This window comes from Bidens hawaiensis, unplaced genomic scaffold (assembly GCF_021521415.1).
Source record: "Bidens hawaiensis isolate Kalapana, Puna unplaced genomic scaffold, B.hawaiensis_p1.1 tig00026727_1, whole genome shotgun sequence".
Lineage (NCBI taxonomy): Eukaryota > Viridiplantae > Streptophyta > Magnoliopsida > Asterales > Asteraceae > Bidens > Bidens hawaiensis.
This window is the reverse complement of record NW_027494304.1, coordinates 98,324-114,605: the sequence shown is the minus strand read 5'-3', so window position 1 is coordinate 114,605 and position 16,282 is coordinate 98,324. Positions and strand designations below refer to the sequence as shown.

Below are 16,282 nucleotides of genomic sequence, written 5' to 3'. Positions count from 1 at the left end.
AAAATTGACTTTAATTATGCACAAGTGGTCAAGATGTACAAGGATTTTGTTCAAGCAACGGTGGAAAATAAATGGTACTTGGAGGGTGGAAAGTTCGAGTACAAACATGGAGAAATGATCAGGGATTCATTTAGGCATCACACAAGCTATTACAAGAGTCTAGAGGAAGATTGTAAGGCCATTATTATTAGACTCCTGTAATAGATAAGCTTTTATGTTGTTTCCATATACGTTTTATCGTTTATTTTGTATTGGGATCAAGGCCAAGCCCATTGGGCCTTTTATATGAAAGACGAGGCCTAGGAGATTGGGGTGAATAATTAAACCTCCAAATTTGGGGGATGAATATGAAGAGTGAGATGAAAATTTTAATGTGTTTTTTTAATGTCTTCATCCAAATTTGAGGATGAATATGCTTTTCTTAAGTCTATTCATTGCCTTGAAATTATTAAATGATACTTATATTATAATTGCAAGCAACAATTTATGTGTAGTAATTGTTGAGTATCATGATATAAGCAAAACTTTGTTTTGATACTCGAATAGTTAAAATGGCCAAATCGCACGAAAAAGATTCCAGATTTAACTCTACTAATAAAGTAGATACATAAAATAACACAAAGTGTCAAAAGTTATATACTCAAAAAGTGGATTTGTATATATACAAAATTGAAAAGTGAGTTAGATTATACATTCAAACTTTTAATGCCATGCATTCCAAGTACACTTTCACATAGAGGTGTACAAATCAGTTTTCCTTTTTTTTTTGAAAATCGGTTCCGGTTTTTAACCTGTTTGGTTTTTTTTCCAAAAAAAACCGGTTTTTTTGTAACCAGGACCGGTTATAATAGCGGTTTCAGAAACGAAATAACAACAACCAGTACTAACCGGTTTGTAACTGGTTTTAAAAAACTGGTCTGCAGAAATAAGATCATGGATAGTGGGCATTTTGAGGGGATGAAAGTTTCTCAAAGTGTCCCAAACACCGCCGCCCTAGGGGCTTTTTGGGTTGGGGCTCTTTGTACATAGCGCCCCTCCTTTAAATCCTTCAACCAATCAAATTTATTTCTACAAACTCCAACCAATCACACATTTATCTTATTTAAAATTAATTTAATAAACTATAAGTAATGATTATAGGAGCGCCGTCATTACACCCATTTCGGCAAAAAGCCGCAATGGTGACATGACGCAAATTGCATTTATAGCGGCTCCATCCATTACACAAGCTCTAAGTATATAAAAAAATAATTGAATTTGTAATTTTTTTTGTATGAATAGAAAATTTGAGATGTGACACATGAGCCTAATTATAAAATCATGAACACACTTAGAGCATATATAATGACAAATAATTCAGTTAATTATTTGCTCAAAAACCCTCCCTCAGTTAGCCCATCAATCACTACTCAGTTAGTTGAATGGTACATTTTAACCTACTTACAAGTCTTAAACCAATTCTCTTTTCCACATCAACATACAACTTCCAGTCAACCACTTACAACTCACCAAACATTCATTCATTTCAATCCCACAATCCCACCTCTGGAAATAGTTCAAATGATGGAAGCTTGCATCCAAAGTGAAGAAGACAGATTGTGTTTGCTGCCAGCAACCTTCTTCTATGTAGCCATTGTAGACTTGTATGAGTTGTGTGTAGCTATAGCCTGTAGTGTTTAGTTTAGGCAATTGAGTTTAGATTGCCATGAAAGAAACAAGATCAAGGTTTGTGCTTCTTCCTTTTTATACGGGGTGTTGGAATGATCAAGCAGTTGAAGTTAAGGACACAAAGGTTGAAGCAAAATTCGAAACAATGGAGGGAGAAAGCTCATCATCATCAACGGTGAAAAGCAAGAAATCTTGGAGTTTTGTTGCTCCGCGTAGATCGGATATCTCTAAGGTGATGGAGAGGTTGATTAGAAGCACATTGGTCAAAGGTGTTACTCAAATGTTTGGTAAGTGAAAGGTTTCATGATTTGTTTGTTGTCCTTGATCTTTCTTTCATAGTCATATTATTACTAACCGTTAGAACAAGGTTTAGGGCGGTCGTAAATTTAGCGATTGTATCTAAAATGGTCGAAAAAACAGCAACTAAAAATTCTCGCAAAACGATTGAAAACAGAAAATAAATGACAAATACCATAAAAAAACCAACTTAATTTATTTTTTTCTTGCAAAAGTCACTCCATAATTTTTTAGACGTTAAAGTCTGCAGATGTTAAATTTGAACAAAATTATGGAAAAAAATCTTTAAACTCTAGACCAGTTCATTTTGTGGTTTTGCTTATGTATCTTTTTTTAACATGGCTTATATATCTTTTTAGCCCATGTATTTAAAAAAAACAATATGGATGTGTTAGTTTCAAGTTTAAAAATTGAAATTATATAATTTTGTTAACTTTAACATGTAAAAGACTTTAATGTGAAAAAACATATGTTGAGAGACTATATTGGTTTTATGGTATTGTTTCAAAAAGTAAATATTGCAAAACAATTAAGTTTAATTTCCGGTCAGAAAATAAAAACTAAAGAAGTTAAAATTAAAAATTAAGCTATGGTTGTTAGCGTTCTCTTAAAACAAAGTCTCCATTTTCATCTTGGTGTTACTTGTTTCCAGCTTACAAAGATTTCGAAGACATTGAGAGCGAGCTGGAACTAGAAATAGGATTACCGACAGACGTGAAACATGTCACACACATAGGATACGATGGATCGGTGACTACAAATCCTGACAAGAATTGGGATCGTCTTCAACCACCCGAAACACTTTCATTTCCTTCTGTTTCTTTAGAACAACTTGAGCTTCAGATGGCCAAGGTCGAAAAGAGGGATCCCTAAAGGTTTATGACATAAAGGTAGCTAAGTTTCAATACATGATATATATAACAAATGAAAGTTGAGATTATGATGAATGTGGAGGAAATTGGTTTATGGTGATATTTGTTCTTTTTGGGTGTTTGATAGTGATCTTAATGAAATTGTTTTGTTTGTACATGATTTCTTTCTTCTGGGATGTCACTTGTGTGATGATATTCATAACACGTCCTTTTGGCTTATATGACCATATCGATCTAGCTAGTATTCTTTTGTCGTAAGTTCTTAACATTGAGAGATAAACACCAACTTGGTCTTTGATTCACAAAATTCATTGAAATTCAATGAAATCGCAATCTAAGTTTTGTTTCTTATTTTTTTTAATGTGTTTGATTCACATAATTTATTAGATTGTCTTAATGGCTTATACGACTGTAATCCTATATATATAAATCTAATAGGTGATTACCGCACTGACAAATCCAATTCTTTTAGATTACCCGTAGTGGGCAACAAAAAGGGGCAAAATCCAGTGACAACACCGCCCCCTCGGGCGAAATATGGGGCGAAAAGAGGGGGGCGACAAGTATTTGTCGGGCGATTTTGGATTGAATATTATTATTATTATATATTATTATATATGTTTGTATGTGGTGTGTGTGTGTATAATATATATATATATATTATGTATATATATTAGCCTACAACACCATTACACCACAAAAACAAATTCTTACATTTTGCTGACTGGGCGTCATGTATCGCAATTCGCCCAATTTGTAGCCCATCCACTACACATAGCCTTATAATTGTTTTGTTTCCAAATTTGTTAGAAAGAGAAATTCTTTTGATAGATTAAACTTCTTTTAGACTTCAATTCATTTTTGGCAAATTTCACTTCATTTATCAAATTTCAACTTCTTAAACAAAATCATTAACAAAACGCACCCTAAGATGATATAGGAATTTCAATGTGAATAGTAGCATGTTAAAATTGTTCTCCTAAATTAATGTGAACCGACTAACATGTCCAAAGTTACAAAGAAATAAAATAGAGTAAACTACTATTTTTGCTTAGGTGGTTTGATCATTTTCGTCACTTTCATGTATTTTTGCTTACATTTTTTAATACAGCATAAAAATTATAATTATGTATGATGCTCCAAATACCTACCATGGATTTCAGTAAAGTATCAACTTGATTGACTCGTAATTATGCCTTTTGTCCTCTTTTAATTTGATAAAACGCTTTATAAACTTGACCGATGTTCTTTGTAGTCTAATCACAAGTTTAAATGGTGTTTTATGTATACTAAACAACTAAACTCGTATTAGTTTGTCATATGGTTTGATTGAGTGATGTTTCCGTATCTCGAGTGACCTATAGTCTACCCGTTTAAAATTTTGGTTTGGGTTGCTTTTGGGAGAGGGCAAGATGAGCGTTCTTATGTAAACCGATTAGGAGTGGGTTTAAGAATAAAGGTAGGAGAGACTAGAGAGCGATGACATGCCTTTAAAGCATTTTTGAAGCCGGTTCTTGCCGTTAGATATGGGAGATGCTTACATCGAGCCGGTTTTGAAGCCTCATATGGTGGATGATCTAAGATAGCGAACATGAATCATATCCAATATTTCTTTACTCTTAATTTCTTATTAGTGGTGTAACATTGTGGTTTTGTCTCTCACTAAATATCAAAAGCAAATTGGTCAAGTCAGGTCACAAATAACAAACAAATTTCAATAATTTTATTACTAAAATCTACCAACATGTATTAATTTTTAAGCTAACACTCATAGTAACATTAAGATAATCAAACAAATAATTAACTACTAAATCAATCACTCTAATCCACTAAACAATAACATAATAACTAAGTTGGCAAGTAATCAACTAATAAAGTAAATCTTAAAGAAAATGTTTTTCTAATATATTTCTAAATGGTTGACGAATTGATGAGTTTTTAAATTTTGATTATTTTCATAATTTAATTATTTAAAATGAGCATATTATTAGTTGTTAAAATGGGTTGGAATTTTCATGTATAACTGACTTTTATTCCAATAAGAATGCTGTAAAGCTTTTAAACAATATATAAATGAAAGTTGGTGCAAACATCGTTACTTCTTTGTTAAATGGTGTATCATCCTTGTCAACTAAAATTAAAGTTAATAACGTAGTTGGTCACGTTTAGGGCTGTTCAAAAAACTCATGGCTCGAAACTCGTTCAAAAAAAGCTCGCTCGAAATCGGCTCAATTGTAAACGAGCCGAGCCGAGCTCGACTCGATTTCTAAACGAGCCGAGCCTGAGCTAGCCCCTGCTCGACTCGAACTCGCTCGATAGGCTCGAACTATTTTATTTTAATTTATTATATATATATATATACATACATTTATATAATTATCTAATCCAATTATTTAACAATTAACATATGGGCAGTGGGCTTCATTTCTCAACTAGTCCAGCCCAAATACCTAATACAATTAAAATACCATCCCAGCAGCTTCAAACCCTTTGTTTATCACCACTTCACCAGCCGCTCTGTATCCCCATTTTCTTCAAACCCTAATCTCACCCATCGACCATCACCAGCCGCTCCTCTATCAGTTTATCACGCACGCCGCCGGCCACCGACCGCTCCTCTATCTCACTCTGTCACGCACGGCTGCTCCCAAAATCCTATCACGCCGCTCCTTTATCTCTCGTTTTTGCTATTAATCACCATAAATTCGATCGGTTTGCTGCTATTAATCACCATAAGCTGCTGATGTTAATCACCATAAACTGCTGCTGTTGTTCGAGCTAAATCGAGTCGAGTCGAGCCGGCTCGATTTATAATCGAGCCGAGCTTGAGCTCATATATTCAGCTCGATTAAGATTTCGAGCTCGAACCGAGCCAGCTCGATTGAATATCGAGCTCGAGCTCGAGCTGGCCTTTGCTCGGGCTCGGCTCGGCTAGTGAACAGCCCTAGTCACGTTATCACAATTATTATTATTATCATTATCTACATGAACATACTTTAAACTTTAGAATTTACTTTGATTTAAAATATTATTATTTGTGTTTTATATCATTTTTGTTTAAATCCATGTGACACATTGAGGACATATATATCATGTGTAAGGCCCCATTACCGGTAGCCCTACTTTGGTGTTGGATTTACTCATAAACACAGTTCTAAATCAGAGTTAATTAAAACATTCGCGGAACATTAAAACTTCAACCATATTATGTTACATAACCTTCAAATCTTGTCTTATAAAACATTCATAGTCAATTAAATAAAACATAGTCTTTAAAACATCACAACATTTCTTCGAGATGCCAGTATCTTCGATTCCATGCCATGTGTCTTCAATCACGCGAGCTGCCTCAACCTATTTGCCTGCGTGCATACTAAAAGTCAGCTACGCTGAGTGAGTTCTAGTTAATCACATAACTTACTTTACATACACATACACGTGCCCGTAGGTACGCATTACATACTTAACATGTCCATCAATCTTTCATACACATACATATCTAACCTTACGTTATAAAGAGCATTCACCATACATACCTCGGATATTATTAGGGTCCGGTACCCTCCATCCTCGGATATTATTAGGGTCCGGTGCCCTACATCCTCAGATATTATTACGGTCAGGTACCCTTCATCCTCGGATATTATTAGGGTCCGGTACCCTTCATCCTCGGATATTATTAGGGTCCGGTACCCTTCATCCTCGGATATTATTAGGGTTCTGTACCCTTTCTTCCATACCTTTTTAACATACTTTTCTATATACATAATCATAAGTTTCATACATACATCATTCATTCTTCATCTTACAACATACATATAACATCAACCATTTCCTGGCAATACATGCAATTCCGAAGATCGTTCATGTATCGATAAGAAACCATTCATACATTTCACATAATACATATATGGCATACACTTATCACTTAGGATAAGTGTATTAACTAATCACATTGAGTATGCACACAGCCCCGAAAACATAACAAGGAATGGGGCTAGAAACTCAACTGAAGTCGGTTACGTTCACCGTTAATAGTTATTCCTTTCTTCAGTTGGGCACGGCTAACTGTATAACAATTACTCGTATCAATTATCTATCACTAGCCATATCACGCTTCTATTCTAAATATAACCCTCAACGGACAGGGGTCCGGGGGCAGCGCCCCTGGCAACGGGGTCTAGGGGCGGCAGCCCCTAGCAGGGTCCAAGGGGCAGAGCCCCTGGCTGGGATCGAAAAATTTTATTTCTATTAACTGTCGTAACACATTTTCCATTAGGTTATTTAACCCATTATTTAATTCGCTAACTTGAAAATCCAAGGGTTTCTTTGTAATTAATTCAATCTTTTTCTAAGTCCAAGGACTGTTCTGACATTATATTAAACTTCCAGTTCGTTACTTGGTTCTTAACGAATTGGTTTGTCTTAACGAACTGGTCATTTGTAACGAACTGAACCCTCTAACGAACTGGACCTCTGACGAATCCGTCCATGTAACGAACCAGTCCACATAGCGAATCAGTTCAGGTAACAAATTGGACCTTCTAATTCGTTATCTCCTTTAACGAATGACTATAACGAATGGGGGTTAATTCGTTATCTTTTCCTTAACGAATCTGGACACGAACTAAGGCTAGTTCGTTATCTTTCCTCAGCGAATCAACTTAACGAATTACCCCTAGTTCGTTAACTCTCCGTTAACGAATTAGGGTTAGGTCAGAGAATGTCAGAAACATTCTCTGACATTCCCTTCCTCGTACACGCCGCCTTTCCGGCGCCGCCACCGGAAAGCTGCCGGAAAACCGCGAACACGCCGGAAAAATGAGTTTTAACTCGTTTTTCACCGTTTTTCGTCCCGTTCGATCCAGATCTGAGCTAGGGTGACCCCTAAGCTCATCATAGGTTCGGTTTATACCCGATTCCACCCGGATCTCGTGACTTAAACGGTTTAACGGTGTCGGCTCATCGTTTCGTGACTATATCTAACGGGTTTAAACTAAGACAACATCATACTATCATTACCTCGGGTCGGAATCGATTCTTTCTTCTTGGTTCGGCTAGAGAAAGGAGAAAAGTAGAGAGAGATCTTAAGTGTGTATTTTGGGTGGTGTATGGAATATGTGTGAATGAGGATTAAATGAATATTAAGGGTTTATATATTTATGGATCATGGGCTTAAGCCCATGGTCTTTCCTTCTTTCTTTCCTAACCCAAGTCCATAACCCATATTCATTTACCCAACACTAGCCCAACTCGTATTCTATTTATCTAAACCGATAACGACCCACTATAAAATAACGAAATGTATTTTATTATAATAACCAAAAGTAGGATGTTACATCATGTAAAACAAAGGGAGTGTGACTGAAGAAGTATTGGAAGGTTATCATTTGGAGGATTCAAAGGCAGTGTGTAGTGGGGCGAGAGGAAGGGGCGAAGTGAGGCGAGAAGAAGGGGAACACCGCCCCCCGGTGATATGTGGGCGAAAAGGGGCGGGGGCAGGGTGTTATTGCCGCCGGCGTGGTTTAAAAATAATATTATTTTATTATTATGACCGTTTTCAAACGGTTAAAAAAATTAATTAAATATAGGAGATGGATCTTGCGAAAAGTGATATTACAGCGAGTAGTGCGAGAAGTGAAGGTATAACTCCATTAATCCCTAATTTCACTCCCTTTCATATGATGTTACATACATATATGTAGGTTGATTGTATATATGTCTTAATTACACATTCAAACCTACCTACAAACATATAAGTGTACCAAGCCACATTCAAACCTATGTACCTACACATATACAAACATACATACACATATACAAACATACGTACCTACACACATACATATGCACCTACACATAAGAAATGGAGTGAAATTAGGGATTAATGGAGCTACACCTTCACTTCTCGCACTTCTCGCTGTAAAAAAAACTTCTGAAATGATCCAATACATATATATATATATATATAAAAACATACACCTTCTTCTCTATTTCATACACAATTCATACACAAATTCTTCAAAAAATCTAGCAAAATGAATCCTACAAACAACCCGAACCAACTGAAACCCATGTAACTCACCGCTATCATGACAGAAATCATCAAAAAACACGAAAAGTTTGCCGAGAAACTCAACGATACCATGAGAGAAACCAACAAACAACACGAAAAGATTGCCGATATGATGGAATTGCGGGAAATGAGTAAAGAATACGAATCCCTCAAAGCTGTCGGGTCACACGAAGAGGCCGCATTGTTGCAACGACGACGAGTCGAAAAAATGCGTGAATATTATGGATATTAGTTTTTTTTAGTTATGTATTTTTTTGTATTTCCTTTTAATTTTAATACATTTTTATTTTATTATTTAATTTTCTTGGTTTTTATTTGTTTAGTTTAGTTATAAAAAGAAAATAATAAAAAATATATATTGTGGGCCCAGTTTGTAGCCCCTACACCATTACATCCCAAAAACAAATTTCCACCCATTGCTGACTGGGCGTCACGTGTCGCAATTCGCCCCAATTTGCAGCTCCTCCACTATGCATAGCCTTGAGAAGAATTTAGCATTGAAAATTCGAAACTAAAGAAAGTTTATTTGATTTGACATAAAGTTAATTAAATATATTAAACAGGAAAAAAAATTGTTATGAGTATCCACAAGACCACGACACATCGTTTGTAAGTGTCGTCCGTCCTAGCTGGTGTAACATCACGTAAATTTCGGGTCAAAAATGTCAAGTTTCTAAAGTATAGGGATCAAATTTGCCAAAATCCAAACCCCAGGGACTAAATTGCAAAATCTGAAATTTCTGACCCATCGCGCTACGCGATGGATCAGAGGAGCACCCCATCGCGTACCGCGATGGGGTTGTCTGACACATGTGACACGTGTGCCATGTGGCACACGGTGGCAGCGTTTGCCGCCACGTGTCACCACGTGGCAACACGTCCGCCACGTGTCGCCACGTGGCAAGCCTAGTGGGTGACTGGCCAGGCCTACATCGCGGTACGCGATGGGCCAGCCAAGGAACCCATCGCGTACCGCGATGGGACCCCAAATCAGCCCTTTAAATAGCGGCCATGGGATCTTCCCAAACTCACACCAAAAATCAGTTTAGTCTCTTTCACTACTCTCTCTCTACACCTCGAAATACGTGCCATCGATCCACTTTGTTTTACGTGCCCCCGTTACCTCGATTTCCGTGCCACTCCCCGACATCCCGAACAAGAAGGAAGTACTGCCCCGACGACCCGGTTATTTCCTCGAAGTGCGTGCCAAAAGTGTTGGTGTCTCAAAAAGCGTGCCAAGTAAAGAGAAGGAGTTGAAAAGAAAAGAGTATCGATTGAACGGCGTCGAAGTGTTGCCCAAGTGACTAGGGTGTTTCCAAGCCAAGCAAGGTAGGCATAATGCCCGACCAAAATAATATTAAAATATTATAAAGGCTTAATGCCCAAGTCAGAATTATACTCGATGAATATAAAAAGAGAAAATAAATAACAAAGTAAAGAAAGAAAAGAAAAAAAAATAAAGATATATATATGAGTATATATATATGTGTGTATAATTATTCTTTGTTATAAAATATATTATTTAAGTATTATGAATATGCTTAAATAATAAATAAAAGAAATACGTTTCTTAAAGAAGAAGAAACGTCGGGTTTTTAAATATAAACTAAAGGTTTATAAAGATTACTTTTTAACTAAAGGTTTTAAAGTAAAAGAAATAATGAACTAAAGGTTCATCAAGATGATAAGACTAAAGGTCTTAAACCGGATCGTGTATCCGACTAATGAATGTTATACTCGTACTATAGGTGCGAGATAGCGAAGGAAAGACATACGGGCGGTGTTGGAAGCCGATCCCATTAAAAGGTGAATACGCCCCACTTTTACAAACTTGTTTTCAAACAAACAAACGTGTTATGTGTAAAACTTTACATGAGGCTACGTGTCTCTAAAAACATTATAAATAAGAGTATAAGCCAGCCCTCAGGCTATGGTATACGTTTGTCTGGATCCTTACATATGTGGAATGCGGTGGGCACATCGCACCACGCTTGCTCACGACCTCCAGCCACGATGGGCCGGATCTAAGTTACGTCCGAGTGGGGAATGGCCATGTGTATATTTATGGTACCTAAGTTATGTCATAAACGCTGCGGTGTTTGGCTGAGGTGACCTAGTGCAGAGACTCAAGTTTATGATAATTGTTTTAACTTGATTATTCCTAAGCCAAGATGGGCCGAGACTTACGTGGTCTAGAGGGGTAGTTAAGTAAAGAAAATATTTTTTTAGCGTCAGCATATTCACCAGCATTCGTTGCTGACGTATTTTATTAACACTTTGCAGGTAACCAAGGTTAGAGCTTGCAAGACGAAGAAGCTCAAGAATTCGATGTCTCGGATAATTTTGTGTAAATATTAAAATATGATGGTTTTGTGAAACATATAAACAAGTAAACTTAAAACGAGACTTTTGTCTCGTCTTTTGTATTGTAAATATTTATAATATCGATCCTTATGTTTTTATAAAGACTTTCGCTATAACCCACTACTCTGATTTATTTACAAATATGGTACCAACTATGGTTCACACTCCTAGGCCTAGAATGGGGGTGTGACAGGTTGGTATCATAGCCATCGATCTTAGCGAATTAGGTATCATAAAACAATACCCAAGCTTCGATCCAAGCATAGGAAATATTATTTGTTTATTTGAATAGGGATAAGATTGGTTGGTAACCCTTTCTTTCCCTCTCTACATTCTAAACTACCTATCAAGATGTCTTACGAGAATTTAATGGAGTATTATGATAATGAAGTAAGAAGAGTGAGGAAATACTATAAGTTTCCAAGAGGCATCATGAGCAAAGATTACTTTGAATCATTCTTCAACGAAGAACATAAACAAAACCCCAACCCAAGTCCAATCTACCACTAGATAACACACCACATGAAATATACCAACCCCCAAGGCATTCAAGTTATCATCCGTCAAGCCTTCCTATGTATCAACCTTCCGAGATCCCGACATACTATCCTTCTGAAATTCCCACCTATCATCCATCCGGAAGTTCAACACAATTACCACCGAATCCTCATCCTTCATATGCTTTCCTCTCCAATTTACCAATTAAGGAAGAACCAAAATCTTCTTCATCCTCCGACTGGATGCAATGCCACTCCGATCAACGAAGGTGGTATACCGGCACTTCAATTATGGATACTGCCAATTCTCACATCAACAAGGAAGGATCATCTAGCAAACCCAAGATGAGGGTGACTATGCCATACGAGAAGATTCTCATGCCCGCAATGACCGAGGAGGAACTAAAAGAGAAACAAGAAGAGGAACCGGAAGAAGAAACCGACCCCGAGGAAGAATCGGAAGAGGAACCTGAGGAGGAGACAGATCCTGAGGAAGAAGAATTTCCCGACAACCCAAATGAAGTAACCACACCGGAGGAAGAACAACACTCAGCTCCAAGCTATGGTTCTGTGGATACATACATGAAATTTCTCCAGGAACTCAAGGGTAAGGCGTCATCAAGATTCCCACCATACCAAGGTGAGATTCCATCCCTTGAAGAGCAAGCAAAAGAAATTCAAGAACAAAATGAGGCTATCAATGCTTTCTTCAATTACCATGTGAAGAGACTACAACTCCATACCCTGATCCCAAGAACCACTACGTTGTTATGATGATGGGTTATCGCGACCCACCTCCAAGATATGGGTATCCGACTTACATGCCTCAGTCCCAGGAGGAGCATTTGGATCGAGCTTTGCACGAAACTGATAACCTTAGGAAAAAGATTGCTATGGATGAGAAGAAAAAGAAGAAGATGGGAGACAAGCTTCTTCGAAAATGCAACAAGCTTACCAAAGTTGTGAAGAAGTTTATGAAGGATTGAGAAAATGAAGATGGTGTGTTTAAGAAATGAAGTTATGTGTGTAATATAGTTTGTACGATATGTGTATCATATGTAATAAGGATAGGATTTATAAGTTTGTTGTAACAATAATATACATATCATTTATGATATGTATATGAATGTGAAATAAATAAATTTGTATATTAAGAAAAGAAATGTGTTAAAATTTCATATAAAAAGAAAAAAAGATAAAAATATGTCTCAAAAAAGTGATAATCGAGAAGCCTCCCGAAAGGAAGCCGAGAGATGCGAAGTGAAAGGAAAAGGTCCTGAAAAATAATGAGAGGAACCGATTCCCGATAAGTACATGAATCAAATACAACAAATGATCAGAAAAGTTGTTCGAGAAGAATCTGAAAATAGATCACGATCTAGACAGACAAAACATACTCAATCTGAAAATCCTTCTCGAAAATATGTTTCCAAACCTCGTACTCGACCTTCACGAGAGGAAGAGAGCGAACATGAATCAAATGCTGATGTAGGGGCGCAAAGAATTTAAGAAACTCAATATAGGAGGATGTTCCTTTAAAGACTGTAAGTACTACGGACCAAAAGAATTTCACGGTGAAAAGGGAGCCATCAATACAGTAAGGTGGCTTGAAGAGATGAAGACGATTGTTATCACGAGCAAGTGTACGGAGGAGGAAAAGATTCAATACTCCGCCTTGATGTTCAAAGGTGAAGCACTCGAGTGGTGTAACACGCTAATCATGAGTAGAGGAAGGGAAGTTATGTATAGTTTGCCATGGAACGAGTTTAAAGAGTTGTTGATGTCAAAGTTCTGTCCGATGCACGAGACAGACCAAATCCAAACCAAGTTCTTGGCTCACAAGGTTGTTGGAACGAACCTTCATGAGTATAACATGAAATTTCACGAGTATTGTCGTTTAGTTTCCCAGCTGGTTACCCCGGAGTCCAGCAAGGTTACACGTTATATATGGAGACTACCTCGGGAAATTCGTGATATGGTGAGATCACACTTACCACAAAACGCTGACTCCGCGATGGAGTTGGCTGGGTACTTGATGTGCGGAATGATCCGCAATAAAGAGGAAGACAAAAAGGTGGTAACAACACATGACTCAAGGAAAGGTGGAGATACCCGCTTCAAGGGTAAAGATCAACGAAGGTCTAGCTCCAATCTTGGCATCCCTCAATGCAAAATTTGTAAGAAATATTATAGAGGTAGATGCAACTTTGCTTCTCGAGTCTGTGAATCATGTAACCGACCCGGCCATGCCACGGTTGATTGTTGGAAGAAGAAGATGACCTGCTACAATTGCAAGGAGATGGGGCATCTTAGCTTTGAGTGCCCCAAGAATAAGCCCGCGACTGGTGGTGCGGGTGGTAGCGGTCAGAAGAATGAGCCCAAGAAAGGCAATGCAAGGGTCTTCGTTCTCGATACGAAGAAAGCGGCCGACACACCGGAACTATCACCGGTACGTTCCTTGTTAATAACACTTATGCTAGAGTCTTATTTGATTCGGGTGCCAACTTAAGTTTTATAGATTATAAGTTTTGTAGTCTATTAAACGAACCTTTAATCAAACTCAATAAAACTCTAAGCGTCGAGACCGCTAATGGCGAAACTTTTAAAATTACTGAAGCTTTAGAAAACGGAAAAATCTTATTAGCCGGTTATGTTTTGCCTATTCTATTGTTACCTATGACTCTTGCTGGTTTTGATGTTGTATTGGGTATGGATTGGTTATCCGACAACCATGCTCGTATCCTTTGCAATAGCAAGACCGTTGAGCTTCGAGCCCCGGATAAACGAACTATTCGAATTGAAGGGGATAAAGACGCTGGCCAAGTTACCCTAATCTCTATGATAAGGGCTAACAAATGTTTAAATCAAGGATGCTTAGCATTCATGGCCTACGTCATCGAAAAGTCTAAACCCAAAGAACTCAAAGACGTTCTTGTTGTTTCCGATTATGCCGACGTATTTCCTGACGAACTCCCCGTCATTCTTCCTGATCGTGAAGTAGAATTTAGAATCGATCTCGTTCCTGGTACTCTTCCGATCGCCAAAGCTCCATATCGCCTCGAGCCAACCAAGATGAAGGAACTGAAGAAACAATTGGACGAGCTTCTCGAGAAAGGTTTTATAAGACCTAGTTCATCACCATGGGGAGCACCGATACTATTTGTCAAGAAGAAAGATGGATCCATGCGAATGTGTATCGATTACCGAGCTCTCAACAAAGTTACAATCAAAAATCGATATCCACTTACTCGAATCGATGACCTATTTGATCAACTTCAAGGTGCTAGCTATTTTTCAAAAATCGATCTTCGTTCCGGCTATCACCAACTTAAAGTTCAATCCGAAGACATCCCTAAAACCGCTTTTCGAACAAGGTATGGCCATTATGAGTTCACCGTTATGCCATTTGGACTAACTAATGCTCCAGCCGCGTTTATGGATATGATGAACCGTATCTGTAAGCCTTACTTAGATAAATTTGTAATCGTCTTCATCGACGACATACTCATTTATTCTAAGTCTAAGAACGATCATGAAAATCACCTTCTAACCCTACTCGAAATTCTTAGAACCGAGAAGTTATACGCCAAATTCTCGAAATGCGAGTTCTGGCTACACGAAGTTCAATTTCTAGGACATATCATAAACGTTAATGGTATTCAAGTGGATCCCGCTAATATTGAAGCAATCTCTAAGTGGGAAATCCCAAAGTCGCCAACCGAGATTCAAAGTTTCTTGGGATTGGCCGGCTATTATCGTAGGTTCATCGAAAACTTTTCCAGAATCGATGTTCCCTTAACTTCATTGACTCGTAAGAATATCAAGTACGAATGGAGAACAAAGCAACAAGAGGCATTCGATATAATTAAACAAAAGCTTACCCAAGCTCCTATACCGGCCTTGCCAGAAGGTACCGAAGACTTCGTTGTCTTTAGTGACGCACCACATTCCGGATTGGGATGTGTATTAATGTAACGAAAGAAAGTAATCACCTACGCCTCTCGTCAACTCAAGGTGCACAAAAAGAACTACACGACTCACGATCTAGAGTTAGGCGCCATAATCTTTGCACTTAAGATATGGAGGCACTATCTTTATGGAGTTAGATTTATCGTGTACACCGATCATAAAAGCTTGAAATACATCTTTGAGTAAAAAGAGCTTAACATGCGCCAACGACGCTGGATGGAAACTCTTAACGACTACAACTGTGAAATCATTTATCATGAAGGTAAAGCCAACGTTGTGGCTGATGCCTTAAGTCGTAAAGAGCACGAAAAGCCAAAAAGAGTCCGAGCGTTAAGGCTAGAACTTCAAATTGATCTTATCGACCAAATTAAATTTGCTCAAGCTCAAGCTATTCACGAAAACAAGATCTCCGATGAAAAGCATAACGACACCATTGACTCGTTAGTCAAAGGTGACGATGGTATCCTTAGAATGGGAAACCGAATTTGGGTACCGATCGTTGGGAACTTGCGTGAGAAAATCATGAATGAAGCTCACAA

General features: G+C 37.7%; 1 protein-coding gene across 1 annotated transcript; it reads left to right on the top strand.

The window, feature by feature from the left end:
- Nucleotides 1–1,321: 1,321 nt before the first annotated feature.
- Nucleotides 1,322–2,838, top strand: LOC143573938 (CRIB domain-containing protein RIC4-like). The gene is made up of 2 exons (XM_077058700.1): nucleotides 1,322–1,955; nucleotides 2,618–2,838. The coding sequence occupies exons 1-2, from the start codon at nucleotides 1,706–1,708 to the stop codon at nucleotides 2,836–2,838; spliced, it is 471 nt and encodes a 156-aa protein (XP_076914815.1). The 5' UTR covers nucleotides 1,322–1,705.
- Nucleotides 2,839–16,282: the final 13,444 nt, after the last annotated feature.

What these genes read in the sequence shown, in the direction of transcription:
- LOC143573938 (XM_077058700.1), top strand. Translation starts at nt 1,706, where the DNA reads ATGAAAGAAACAAGATCAAGGTTTGTGCTTCTTCCTTTTTATACGGGG. An exon ending in AGGTGTTACTCAAATGTTTG is followed by an intron (nt 1,956 to 2,617) that starts GTAAGTGAAAGG and finishes ACTTGTTTCCAG; the next exon opens with CTTACAAAGATTTCGAAGAC.